General features: G+C 42.7%; 1 protein-coding gene across 4 annotated transcripts in view; it reads right to left on the bottom strand.

Annotated features, from left to right (window-relative positions):
• FLT1 (fms related receptor tyrosine kinase 1) overlaps positions 1-14,801 on the bottom strand; it is a 208,410-nt gene that overhangs the window by 128,065 nt on the left and 65,544 nt on the right. For all 4 annotated transcript variants that reach the window (XM_005902171.2, XM_070380477.1, XM_070380479.1 and 1 more), the window contains exons 5-11: positions 14,348-14,472; positions 10,347-10,509; positions 10,106-10,242; positions 6,710-6,884; positions 4,965-5,082; positions 2,512-2,681; positions 1,735-1,894 (exon numbers count right to left, since the gene is read on the bottom strand). In XM_005902171.2, the coding sequence (XP_005902233.2) occupies positions 1,735-1,894; positions 2,512-2,681; positions 4,965-5,082; positions 6,710-6,884; positions 10,106-10,242; positions 10,347-10,509; positions 14,348-14,472 (1,048 nt within the window). The remainder of the gene's footprint in view (positions 1-1,734; positions 1,895-2,511; positions 2,682-4,964; positions 5,083-6,709; positions 6,885-10,105; positions 10,243-10,346; positions 10,510-14,347; positions 14,473-14,801) is intronic.

Below are 14,801 nucleotides of genomic sequence, written 5' to 3'. Positions count from 1 at the left end.
TTCTTATTTTCTAACATAGCCATTAGCTCTAATCCTGAATAGAAATGAAATTTTAGATTCTCTATTGCCAAATCACAATAAGAATATTCTTAAAAGGCTATGTTATTCTATAAAAATTCAACTCTATACCTTTATCCAAACCTAAAAGCTTAAGTTAGTTATTCTAAATGCATTTGCAAGTAATTATTGTTTAGTTGCTAAGTTGTGTCCAACTCTTGGCAATTCTATGGACTGTAGCCCCCCAGGCTCCTCTGTGCATGGGATTTCCCAGGTAAAAATACCTGAGTGGGTTGCCATTTCCTTCTCCAGGGGATCTTCCCGACCCAGGGATCAAACCTGAGACATCTGCACCGGCAGGCGGATTCTTTACTACTAAGCTACCTGGGAAGCCCCAGTTGTAATTTAGGTTAGCACAAACATCCAGGCCTTAAAGAGTCCATAAATATGGATGTCTATTTCCAAATCAGCAAAATAATAAAATCTCAGTATATTTTACTTTCTTTGGGGTTGAATAATCACAGTGGTAGAGAAGGTATTCCAGATCTGTGAGTTCTCATATTTCTATTCTTAGCAAAGGATTCACTCATATGAGAAATCAGATGTGTGAAAACAGTCACTTCTCAGGAATTACACAGTCACCCAGGAACTTTCACAATCAGGATAATATGCCTTAAAAGATTAAAACACGAGATGAAGACAGGCTGAAATTGCAGGAAGTATATAGAAAACCAAGTAGCCTCTTCTTTTCATGCTAGAATTATACTGTGTTTATTTTTTTATCAAGCTAATTAAAAAAAATAATAGCAACTCTCCCAAGCACTCTACAAGTGGGACGAAAAGCAATAAAGAAAACATTCTGGCCTTAAGCTAATTGTTGCGCAGTCTCACTACTATCTTGACTACTGCACCCATCAATTCTATCTGTGTACCTTCAAACTCGCTCCTATGAACGATCATGTGTCAATCCTCCAGACTAAACAGTAATGGAAAACAGCAAACAGGGCTCGGTCATCAACAGGAAGCAAGGAAACACTGCACGGCTGAGAGAGGGCAAATACACCCCGAGCATCTGTGTATTCAGACAGGATGCTGAATCAGCTCATAGCTCAGAGAAGACGAGTGTACCCACACCTTGTGATGCGACAGAGCTGTCAGCAAAGGGCTGTTCATGCTGAGGAGGGAGAAGAGAGTCTGAGAAAGTCAGGAAGGTTCGTGGAGAAGGTAACCCCACTGATGAGCTTGGGAAGATAAAGATGGACCTCTTAGGGGGGAGAAAGCATGTGGAAGGTCATGTCCAACGAGTGTAAGAGCACACACAGAGCGCAGGCAAGGCAATGATCACCAGTGGTGGGAAGATCTGATGTCATGCTCAATGCTTTTGGAGTGCTAAATGGGGGGACCAGTAACTGATGTAGTAATGGAGCCGAAGTCTGGGGGTGCCCGGCTGGAAAACAAGAGACGGGAGTTCCAACCCGAGTTCCAAAGAGTGGCTCAGAGGGGGACCCTCATTCTGTCCCTGTGCTCCTAGTCTAGAACTATTGGAATTATGACAAGGTTAGCCATGGTAAGGAAGAAGTGTAGGTAGACTGCCTACCTTTTCCCAGGGCAGGGGAAGCCTCGCCTGCTGTGGACCACACGTCCCAAGTGCCAACTCCCATCTGTGGCCGTGAAAGACCCTGGAGTCCAGATGTTGAAGAGCATTCGAAAGTTATTTGAGAAACAAACTGTGCCTACCTTGCATTGGAGTGATTATGGTTACAGGGGTGCCAGAACCACGTGATAGCAGGTGTGGGGACTCCATAAATGGTGCAGGTCAGGATCTGTCTGCTGCCCAGTGGGTACAAGATCGGATCCGGGAATGATGATACAGCCCTTTCGTAAATCTGGGGTTTCACTGAAAGGAGAGAACAGGACAGAGGTTGAGAACTGGTCCAATGACTGGACCACAACACCAAGGACCACATTCTCACTGGTTCTGATGTCAAGGAGACAAACATGTGGATGAAAACCAAACCTGTGTAACTGTCATCATAATGTCAATTGAAAAGCAATAGGTATGTTTTGAGAGCATGTAAAAACTTGATTCCATGGTACGTACGTTCTGATCACAATGATAAAAAAAAAAATCACATTGCTATGGGAGATAAGAAGCAACCATGAAATAGTTGGGATGGGGGCATAATGGTTTTTAAAACAATTGAAAAAATTTTAATTTTCTTTGTTATACTGACTTTAAAAATCAATTTTTATTACAGTACAGTTGCTTTACAATGTTGTGTTAGTTTTTACTGTACAGCAAAGTGAATCAGCTATAGGTATATATATATCCCCCCTTTTCTGGATTTCCTGCCCATTTAGGTCAGCACAGAGCACCAAATAGGGTTCCCTATTACAGACAGCAGGTTCTCATCCATTATCTATTTTATTTACTGGCTTTTGACACAAATGGTCACTAATGTCACCTCCACCAGAACCAAAAGAACGTTTGAAAAGTCTGAACGGTGAACTCACCATTGACAATCAGAGTGACAGTGAAGTTTTTGAACACATTTGCCTGCTTTATGCCCAGCAAGACTGTGTAGTCCCCTGCATCTTCGGGAGTCACATCTTTGATAATCAATGAATAGCCACGAATCAGATAGCGGGCAGACTTCTCAGTGGCCAGTGACCCGTCTTTTAACCTGTGGTTAAGTGCATGATTAGTAAGTTATTTCATATCACCTCTTAGATAACACGTTAACATTGCCACGTACGGATGTGTGCTCCAGTTTAGACATCTAGAGCCCTGGATTCCTCAACAGCCACTTAAAACATTTAGACACTGACTTAGTAAAGCCCAGTGGGGGAATTTTAGATTGGGAAACACTGCTTTGTTGATCGGCAAAGAGGAAGAAGCAAGCTGAGGGAAGGAAGACAAGTGATGATTTAATGTACCCACATGGATGCTGCTTGCTACTGTGACTTAAGTATTAACCCAGAAGCACGGGCTGATTCCATCTGAGATGTTTTTTCAGAGTTCTCCATGAGGCTCCATCGCAATACAAGGGTCATTGTAAGTCAGATCAACTAGATCACTTCTCCAGATAAAAACAAAAATAGACTTTCCCATTGTGGCCTCATGTGGAGTTCTTATTAGTTATATAAATGGTCACACCAGTTGTCCCTTTCATAAGCTATAGTGAAATCAAGATTATCAAGGTTCTTTCCTCTGGGAAAGATTAAGGCACAAAACTCACAAACAAAAGGTATAAACTTAAAAATAATTTTTTTTAAACTTTAGAGACAGACTCAACGCCTAGATATCACTCAATTACATACAGAACCAAGAGTCAGGCGAGAAGGCTCACCCTGGCTCTGCCACTGTATGCCGTGAACTTGACTAAGTCATTGATTTCTCAGTTTCTCCAAGTTTCTCAAAGATCTCTTAACTGTAAAACTCTGTGATTTCATTAAATGGCACAGTTCTTTCAACAGGCATTTTTCATAGGCTTCCCTGGTGGCTCAGGGGTAAAGAATCTGCCTGTCAGTGCAGGAGATGCAGGTTTGATCCCTGGGTCGGGAAGATCCCCTGGAGAAGGAAATAGCAACCCACTCCAGTATTCTTGCCTGGGGAATCCCATGGACAGAGGAAGCTGGTGGGCTACATTCCATGGGGTCACAGAGTCAGATATGACTGAGCGACTAAACAAGTAGGAATTTATTGTGTTCTGCATAAAGCTGTAATGTTAGCAATGGCATTAGTTCATAGGCAAGCAAACAAATTCTAATTCCTAGTAGGTCTCATCTCCAAAGCAGCAAAATGTGTGATTTTAAACCACGCATTTTGCTGTGATTATAAATCCCATTTTAGTATTACTTTAAATTATTTCTTATGAACAAGTCATTACTTTCAAAATTGGGTTTTTTTTGTTTGTTTTAGGTCTTTGCTACTTAGCTACTGGAGAAATTAGCAGTGTTGAACAGAGGGCTATGTACTTCCTAGAGTGGAGTGTATATTTCTATTGGAATAACATACATTCATAGGAAATTTACTATTAAACTTTTTAGATATTATGAAACAAAACCTCTCTTCTACTGCAAGGACAAGAAGGGACAGAGCACAAAGTCTCATTTTCTCTTTAATGCCCTATTAATGATTTAGAGGAAAACTAAAATGCTACACCCATTTAATATCGAAAGCAAAACAAGCTCTGGTTGAGATTCTATATTGTGTGGGTTGTTTTCCTAATCAGTTGTGTAGTATACTCTTTGGAATGCAATGGCTTGGGCCAAAGATCCTGGCATTTAGAAATGATTTCACAAAATGATTGCAGATTATCAACAGATTACATTGTTTTACATCAGGTGTTGGGCTTGCATTAAAATAAAAAAACAGTTGCTTAAAGCGTTTCTGAATATGCAAACTTCCAGCCAGAAAACCTTGTAATTAGTTCAAGTCGGGCCATGGGTGCACCCCTGCCACCAAATCAGTCTGGTCTCTATTAATGTTTATTTTTAAAAGAAGACTGGAACTTTCAGCCCAGCTGTACCTAAAAGAATTATTTTCCGATTATAAGAGAATTATTATCCTCATCACAAGGGCCCACTTCTTCAGGGTTAATAGAGCATGTTACATACTCAAGATGCTTCCTAATCGTTGCTCAACATACTCCATTCAGAGGAAGTTGACATCATAGGAAGGTTTAGAGAGGCAGAAATTTAGTCGCAGGGAGTGAATGACTAAACCGCATGAGCACTCAAAACACCCTAACCCTTGCTCGGTCCTGTGTCGTTACTTGTCCTCCCTCTCAGCCCTTCCCACTCACTCCGCTCCGAGCCTAGAAATCAGCCCAGACCCTAGTCTCCCACTGTTGTCTGGGAAACGTATATTGTTTCTTTTCAGGAATTCAAGTCTCTCAAGGCTCCTGCATCTTCCTACTGACAAAGCATGTCTTAAGCTGCAAGGTACATGACTGTGATCCTACCAGACAACTTCTGGAGTGGGGAACGCCTTCACTCTCATGGAGAGCCGGTAAGACCGCTTGCCAGCTACAGCCTCAAACGCCTGCTGCTGTTGAGGCCTCATAGTGATGAATCCCTTGTCTACGAAAGAAGGGAGAAATCCATTAGAAAAGATTACATGTAAACAAAACCGAACCAAAACCCCATTCAAGGAGGGTGCAGCCAGGGAGTAAATGGAACTGAATTACTGGGGGCTGTACTCTTGCCTGGAAAATCCCATGGACGGAGAAGCCTGGTAGGATGCAGTCCATGGGGTCTCGAAGAGTCGGACACGACTGAGCGACTTCACTTTCACTTTTCACTTTCATGCATTTAGAGGAGGAAATGGCAACCCACTCCAGTGTTCTTGCCTGGAGAATCCCAGGGATGGGGGAGCCTGGTGGGCTGCCGTCTATGGGGTCGCACAGAGTTGGACACAACTGAAGCGACTCAGCAGCAGCAGATGGTAAAGAATCTGCCTACTATGTGGGAGACCTGGGTTTGATCCCTGAATTGGGAAGATCTCTGGAGAAAGAAATGGCAAACTACTCCAGTATTCTTGCCTGGGAAATCCCATGGACAGAGGAGCCTGGTGGGCTACAGTCCATGGGGTCACAAAGAGTCAGACACGACTGAGCAACTAACACACATGCTCAAGTACTGATCAGTGAATAAAACCATTTAGAAGTACCCAAACAAGTGAAATATTTGCAAAATCAAATGGTCCCTGGGACATAAAAGCCCAGTGGCAGGGCAACAGAAACACCTTAAACATCTATATTATAACAAAAACATATAAAGAATCTTCTAAAAAAAAAAAAAACAACCTGGCCAATATGCGTGCCGTGGGAGAAAGTTGTTCCATGTGCTCTAAAACAACTAATTTGATATAAAACATCAACTGGAGCAAGTCAAAAGAATATCAAAGGCATTGGTAGAACTGTCCTCCAGTTTCTGCTCCTTACAAGGTTATCTTTTCAACGGCAGCAATAAAATTAGGTTTTTAAGACTTCTGAAAAGGTTAAAGTATTTTCTTGACAGAATTTGCCTATTGGAATTAAACAGTAATATTAGGATTTCATGGGAATAAAATCAGGGATAAAAGAACATCAATTCTAAGTAATTTATCACAGCATATCTTTCTCTAAATCAGTATGATCTCAGAAATGTCTTCTAGAAGTTAAAGGTAAAACTGTATATTTCTGTTTTGTTCATGTAAACTGAAGTGAAAGTTGCTCAGTTGTGTCCAGCTCTTTGCAACCCCATGGACTGCAATACATGGACTGCAGCCCGCCAGGCTTCTCTTTCCATGGGATTCTCCAGGCAAGAATACTGGAAAGGGTTGCTATTCCCTTCTCCAGGTGATCTTCCTGACCCAGGGATTGAACTTGGGTCTCCTGCATTGCAGGCAGATTCTTTACTGCCTGAGCCACCAGGGAAGCCCAATGCAACACTAAACAAATAACTTTGTATAGATTCTAATATGATCTAACTGACTTATTATCCACAATAAATTTGTAAGGGAAAGATACTTGACTCAGTGCAAAAGTATTACAGTTGAAGAACACTTAATGTGATTTGCACTTGGGCAGGGGGTGAAGGGAGACAAATTTTTTTTCATGACAGGCTAACTCCTGTCCCAAAGAAAATTTACATGATTTATAGAACTGCACCACCTCCCCCCCGCCCCAAATCTGCAGTGACTGGAAAGCAGGGAAGGGTTGCTCACCATATATATGCACCGAGGTGTTAACAGACTTGAGCGTTTGCCCGCTTTTCACATGACAAGTGTAAAGCCCTTGGTCTTCCTTCTGCACTTTGTCAATAACAAGGATACTGTAGAATACATTATTGTGGGGATTGCGTTGGTCAATGCGTTGCCTTATACTGGCTCTCTTATTTACCTAGAAAGAAAATGTATGAGTTATAGCATTTCTAAAATGATTCCTACAATCTGTAATTTTCTGCTAAGAGGCAAACCCACTCAGAGCAAGCTGCCCAGAACCACAGCTCTGTCTGGACATGTTTCCAACATGTGCCATAGCGCCCTGATTCAGCACTTCAGGTTCTTCAGATGGACTGTCACATGTACACTATTTTAACAGTTCCTCGCAACAAGCCAGTGAGATTGGTGGGCTAATTGCCTTTTTGTGGATGAAGAAATCAAAGCATCAAAACACTGACCAGAGTAGCCTGGGAACTTGGGTCTTCTGAGTACAAATCTGATTCTTCCCTCTAGCCCCTCTCTAAGCAGTAACCTGTTCTCAAGGCAGCAATATCAGACACAAACTCAGGCAAGGACTGTCTTCAGTATGTGGATTCATGGCAGGCTTTCTCCTAATAAATCCCCATGTGAGTTTTTTGGGTTTTTTTTTTGCTTCCTTCTAGAAATGAAAGATGATGAATCCTGGCTACACCTATTAGGGTTTAATGATCCATGTTTCATTATTTCACTATTTGAACAAGGCTTGCCAATTTCTGCTAAACCTCACGAAATGGGCCTGGGGACCTGCAAAGCCCTTGGCAAGTTTTAGCCAACAATCTAGGGCTGGGGTTGATCCCATGTTTGCAGGCCTCAGGCTCAGCACTGTACCCTGGCCACAATGATCCACTCCTGGTTTTGCGAAGATGAGGTCACAGTGTCTTTTCCTTTCATTGTTCGCTCCTTTCTTTTTCTTACTTTTTTTTTCAAGCATTACATTTTATAACACATAATATGTTATTTCCTCCTCTCGTTTTGTCCCCATGAGGAGGCATGGAAAAAGACTCTGGAAGTTGGCCAGACTAGTCTCTGGGTCTTGACCTTAGCTCTCCCTCTGTGCCATGTTGGATAAATTCTACCTACCTGTTGGCACAGATGTGTTAAACAATTTTCTCCCTTCTTGACAGCAACCACAAAGAAGATGTCAGTCATTGCCATCAAAAATAAGAGAATTGGTCCCTACATGCCAGACTGGGGGAACTTCAGCAATTCTATTTGTGTTGATATTACTTCTCCCTTCTCCCTTTAGCATCAATGGGTGGTAAAAATATGATTAAAAATGGGATGTTTTTACAGTCTCAAAAAATTTTCCTACTTTACCATGAAGAAATATGGCAAATACCACCTTAACCATGGGACCAAGATAGCATCATGTACCTCCAGATATGACATTGAGAAGGACACAACAGCACTTCTATCGCGCACCTGCCCAAAGTGCATGGCCTGAGTCTAATAATTAGAAGAAAGACCAGAAAACCCAAACATAACAGGTATTCTACAAAATAACTGCTGTATTTCAAGGGAGGGCTTTCCTGGTGGCTCAGATGGTAAAGAGTCTGCCTGCAGTGCAAGAAACTCAGGTTTGATCCCTGGGTCAGGAAGATCCCCTGGAGAAGGAAATGGCAACCCACTCTAATATTCTTGCCTGGAAAATCCCAAGGACAGAGGAGCCTGGTGGACTACAGTCCACGGGGTCACAAAGAGTCAGATACGACTGAGCAACTTCACTTCCAGGAAGAGAGGAAGAGAGGGAAGGGGTCTGTTAAAATCAACACAACAAGAGAGATAAAAACACTGAGGGACTAGTCCAGATTAAAAGAAGACTAAAGAGATAGGACATCCAAATGGCAGGATACGATGCTAGATCAGAAATTTTGTGCTTGTTGCTGCTCTTCTTCCCCAGTTTGGTAACATCTTCATTGTTTCTGCCTTGGTATCCTAAAACTGCCTCTGGGTTTTACAACAGTCTTGTCAGCAGCCACAGGCTATCTAAGTCAAAATGAAACCCAGTTAACAACTTAGATCTTTAGTCCCACAGACCGCATTCCCCAGGCTGTTAGGCATATGTTGTGACGTGTAATGTACTAGACCACTTCCATCACAGAAAGGTCTATTGAACAGGGCCACTTTCAAAGTTATGGACATTCAACAGATGTATCACCATACTCTCACAGCAGCAACACTAAAAGGATAAAAATTTCTTCCCTCCTTCCATGTATTAAGAATATATGGCTTCTAGCAAAACCCAGAACATATTGCCACAAGTTGTAGCAATCTTATTTCAACCATTTTCTAGAAAATACCTTATGACTGATGAGTCTTTAATATGTCCCTATGGGGTCTTTGTGATACCTTTTGTTGCCAGTTTATTCTGTTTTCCTAGCAAGAAGTATGTATACTGTACAGCACAGGGAATATAGCCCAGTATTTTGTAATAACTGTCAAGAGAGCATAATCTGTAAAAAGTCTGTATCACTATGTTGCATACCTGAAGCTAAACTAACATTGTAACTCAGTTGTACTTCAATTAAATAAAACAGTGGCTGGGGACTGCGGCACTCATCCTAATTCTACATATGCCATCTAATACATGCTATGTAATGTATACATAATTTAATCATAAGCTAACTTTGTGACTGGGCCACCTGAATGATGTAACCAATGTTTTACCTGGGATCTGAACCATAAATCATACAGACACATAAGAAACGGCGCTGGACTCACTGTCGGACGATTCTCAACAGTTTATCAGAGATTCCCCCTGTATACATATTTAAAACAAAGATTGTTTGCGAGGATGTTTAATTTGAACAAGGGAACCCAACTCAGGCTTCATTCTTTCCATTTTTCTGAAAGACAGAATCACTCCTTTGTCCCTTAACAAACAGAATATTCGGTGGCTGGGTTGTACTATCTTTCCCAAACATGCTCCAATCAGGTGCCTGCCTGTCTGCCGGTCTCTTCAATTAATGCACCGACAACAACTTTTTGCTGTTGTTGTTACAAAAGATAGCCCCTGCCTGGCATGTTGTGATAACTTTCTTTCTCATCTCTAAATCCTAGAGACTCGTTTCCAAGGATAAAACAATCCCCTTTTCCACCCAGAATCATGCAATAGAAATACCAGCTATACACTTCCAAACAAAACCTCCAGACATCAAAAGACGGTATCTCTGCAGATCATACTCACAACACGTCAGGGAAGAGAAGCACCCGAACCAAACCCAAAGCTCCTTTATTGACTCTGCCAGCGGCATCAGAATATTCTGCTTTTTCTCCCTTACTTCAAAAACTCAGTTTAGCATCTCACTTGCAAAAACTAAATACTGTCCTATAGAAGAAATAGAAAAGGAGGTCACTCACTCCTCCAGGGTAACTCCAGGTCATCTCAACTCTTGTGTTCAATGGGGTGGTAGCCGTGCAGTTGAGGGTGAGAGTATGGCCTCTCAGTTGTCTGACTGGGCCTGGTGTGCTTATCCAGACGTCTGTGATTGTGTTGGCTGTAAGCATAAGGAGTCACGTTAAAAAAAAAATCAACGTTTCATTAAGTAGATTAACCCTTGAGCGCCCCGGCGTACGTTCACGCTTCCGGAACATCACTTACTTTGCCGAATTATGAGATAGTTTGACTTGTACAAATGTCCGTTGACTGTTGTCTCGCAGGTCAAAAGCCCCACTTCTCTGTAGGATGCTTTATGTATTATAAAACCCCTCCTACTGTCCCAGATTATTCTTTTTCCATTGGGGATCAGAGTACCAGATGGAAACTGGAAAAGGAAGAAATGTGTGTTCACAAAATCATATTAGTGCTATGGTGAGAGCTTCACTCATAGTTTGTAATTGTTGAAATACAAATTTTATCTCAAATGAGAATAGTGCAGGTAGAAACTCCAGGTTGTCATAATTGGTTCTTTAGTTTTCTTTGCATGTAACACATGATACGTTAACCATGATAAATTATTGTCAACAACATAATTTGTTATTAGTCTTAGCAGCAAGCTGCACCCACCTAGGGCATACCTAGTTGTCGTTTGTCAGAATTCTAGCAGGACCCTGTGTCTCTTCAAGCTTCTGGGAGTCTCTGTAACAAACTGGCCTGATGCTCAATAGGAAAATGAATTAGGAATTTTTTTCCACTAGGGCTGCCTGGTTATCTTCTTGGTCTCATCACCGGGAGCTCTTAACAAGCCAAACCTTGTCATCTCATTTTGCGTGATTCGTTAAGGAGTTGGCTATCTTAAAAGGACTGTGCATCATTGGTGGTCCGCCAGGATTCACAGCATTAACTTGGCACTCACTGGGGTTATTATCACTCTGGGGAAACTGATGGTACTGACTCTGCACCAGGGAGGGCAACTCTCAGATGCTGCAGCTCCTGAGAGCAAAGAGATCTGAAAAAGGATGTGAGGCCAAAGACAGTCAGGAATGATGTGCTTGCGAATTCCTAGAAGTACTGCTAAACAGCGAGTCCAAACGGAAGAAAAGAACCCACCATTTGATTCTCCCCTAATGCCTTTTCCTGCACACCAGAGAGTTAATCTAAAGCCTCTACTTTGAGTAAAGGGTCACTGTTTCACAGAGCTGCTGCTGCTGCTAAGTCGCTTCGGTCATGTCTGACTCTGTGTGACCCCATAGACGGCAGCCCACCAGGCTTCCCCATCCCTGGGACTCTCCAGGCAAGAATACTGGAGTGGGTTGCCATTTCCTTCTCCAATGCATGAAAGTAAAAAGTGAAAGTGAAGTAGCTCAGTCGTGTTCTACTCCTAGAGACCCCACGGACTGCAGCCTACCAGGCTCCTCCGTCCATGGGGTTTTCAGGCAAGAGTACTGGAGTGGGGTGCCATTGCCTTCCTTCTCCAGCTCCACAGAGCAGCAGAGCCAAATTCCCTGATGCCAGATTGTCAGCCAATTTCAGAGGCAATGGTCTGATGACTACTATTATTTATCCCCAGTTGGAAAAGGTTGGGGGGGGGGATCAGATCACCTTCTCACAACAGATTATAAAGATTCATAGCATTAACTGCCATAAAGAAGCTCAAGTCTTCTCTGTCTTCTTTTTAAAAGTACACACCACCTTCCACCGCTCTATCTGTCGATCCACAAGTATACTGCTTGTGGAAGGAGCGAATCGGACTGGGATGTGTGACCTGATGGCAGAGATTTCTGTTTCAAAAGCACTAGCTGCCTCTCCCAGTGAGTGTATGTCCACCCTGGTGCACGTCCCCAGAGCCTTACGTGGGTTTGAGATGAACTGCATCCTGTTTATGAAGAACTGAAAGCAATTAAAGGATGCATTTCATGCTTTAGTACATTAGGAGGCTACTTGTAAACTTGGGAATGCTCTGCATTCCCTGGCAGGGGGGTTGGGAGGGTGGGGAGGAGAAAGAACCTTCTTTTCTAACTTGGTGCAAACTATTAAAAGGAAGGTCTCAGAAAAATTTATAACCGGGATTGAAATCTGTCAATGCTTGAAAACATGAGAAATGCTTTAAAAACACAAGAAAACAAGTATGTGCTGAATCTAAGGGAAAGGTTGGCTGATGGACTTTCTCTGCGCCACCAAAAAACACATTCAGTTTTCCTCTGAAGTGTGTCTCTTACTCTCGTCTATCCACGACTGCCAGTAGTTGTAGTCCACTGACAAAGCCACTTTATGTCTAGCTGACAAGAGCTAAAACAGCAAAAGGCTACAAAGCTCATCAGCTGTGGCAATCGCTGTATGTGTCCTAAAGAGGCAGGAAGATGGGCAGCCTTGCAAGAGAGTAGGCCCCAGGGAGCTGTCACCAGCTGACCAGGGTTCTACTGAAGTAGGCAGGGGAAAAAGGAGAGGGAAGGGGCAGCAAGTTAGGAAAAGAGGGATGGGAAGAGAAGAGGAAGGGAAAGACCTCATGATAATGTCATGTCAGCATATATATGTAATAGGTTAGAACATTTTCGAAACATATATATGATATACCAAAATCCTTGTTAGAATTTTATGCTTCTCTCACTTGCTTTTCTTTTGTATCATAGAGCTGGGTGGGAAAACAGAGAAAATAAGCTTTCCTTCCCAAAATGCTTGCAGGTGAGAATTTGGGAAAATTCCTCAGACAGACAAGCAACCTGCATTAGGGCCAGAAGGCAAGGGGCTTACATGAAACAAGAAGTTTCATATCCCCATGGTTTGCTCCATATTCATCACAGAGCAATTATCGTCTTGGACTAAGTGGAGTAATGCCAGGCTCTTGAAAACATCGCTTGATAATACATTGATTACTGGGCATTAAACTGTTAGGTATGTAACATGGATAGTAAGCTGTGAATGGGCTTGCCTATGCCAGGCGAGGTCCTAAGTGTCTTCCAAGCACCTCGCGTAGCCTTCCTGACAGGTGAAGGGGTACTCCTGTAACTCTCCCATCTCTCCAGTGAGGACACTGTTGTGGAGGGAGGTCTCACAACTTGCCCATCTCTCTGGCAGGTAAGTGGACAGTGAGGGGAGGAAGAACCCAGGCTGTATGATCCCAGCCTCTGCTCTGAACCACTCTGGTCCTCCTCCTGTGCAAACAAAACCCTCAGCAAAGGATGAAGGAGCACGGGAGCAGAAGACAGAACGTGGGCTAAAATGTTCCGTGTGGCCCCCAAAGCCCCTCACTCCCTGGAAACCTCAGTTTTTTCTTCTACCAACTGAGTTTGACTCCTCTGGGGTTTCTACCTCGTCTACCACGATTTTATATTTCCTGGCAATGGTACCCAGTGTGATACTGAAGATGTAACTCCACAATGTAGGGGACTGAATGCAAGGTATGAAGACAGGGAGATACCTCATCACATTTCAGGATTCAGGGTCAATCGGTGATACTGAAAATCACTCTGGATTCTTCCAATTTGACTACCGTCACCACCTGAGTCCCAACTTCTATGTGATGGGCAGTGCCAGGAGATGCTTTAGACAGTGTTCATTTCTCCTAAGCTCTAAGCACCCAGGATTTACTGCAGTTTTCCATTTGGGGAGTTTTTATCTAATTCTCAGACTTAGCACTACCCCTAAAGTAACCAGCTGAAATACCTGGCTTGGCACATTTTAGGGATTTTGTCTTTATTAGATTTTACTTGAAATCATTTTCCTTCTCTTCATGCACAATTTACAACATAATATGAAGAAAACCCTCACTTATAGTTTTTTATTTCCCCTATGAGGTTAAGTTTAGATGCTCGGCAAAAGATAAGCCTTTTGTTATCAGGGAATTCCCAACTCAGACCAAAGCAACAGTTCTCAGATGCCTGGAGAGTCAGGTATCCTGCCTGGCAGTTCTGCCTTCAGCCAAAATCTGGATAATTAATTTGTATACCCCATAGAATTGGTTTTTCTGACATTTACAGATGTTTGAATTTATGGCAATGCATAAAAATTTTCATGATTTTGGTTCTTCTGTGATTCACATAGATTTATGCCCAGAACATTATCCTCTTATTCCATTTAAATACACACATGGGTATAACATCTAGCACTCAGACTTCTGAGTAAAAAGCTATTATAGAAAAGTATGTAAGCAAACTATTCCAGAGACAGAAAATAACAATACATTCTGCTCACTTGCGGTGAAGAGCAGGTGAGAGAAGTTTTACCTTTTTTAAAGTAACACTGATGCTGGGAGACGAGACCCGGCAGGGGATGACCACCTTCTTCCCTTCGGTCATATTTATAACCTTAGGGATTTCACTGCGCATGTCTACGAAAGGTCTACCTGTATCTGAATGAGAAGAAAATGAAAACACACAAACATAAATGACTGTACGATGAACACCCAGACACTGAAGCTGGCGCGGCAACGTGGGGCCACCATACACCTTCCCATTCATGTGACCCCCATACATCCGTATTCTTCTCTCTCACCCGGCCTTCCGTGTTTCTGCCCAGATACAGAAAGCTTCTCTAAGGAAACCAAATTCCTTATTCAGGTCTCGGCCTTCAATCAGCAGACCCCGGGGCCCAGTCCCTACTTTGCAAATTGTGACCTGGGGGATGGGATGAGGAGTGTTTAGATCATTCAGAGAAAAAGCCATAAAAGTGCAGAGTGAG

The sequence above is a fragment of the Bos mutus genome, chromosome 12, assembly GCF_027580195.1.
Source record: "Bos mutus isolate GX-2022 chromosome 12, NWIPB_WYAK_1.1, whole genome shotgun sequence".
Classification (NCBI taxonomy): domain Eukaryota; kingdom Metazoa; phylum Chordata; class Mammalia; order Artiodactyla; family Bovidae; genus Bos; species Bos mutus.
Note: the sequence above shows the minus strand (reverse complement) of the source record. Positions and strands in the feature narration are given on the sequence as shown.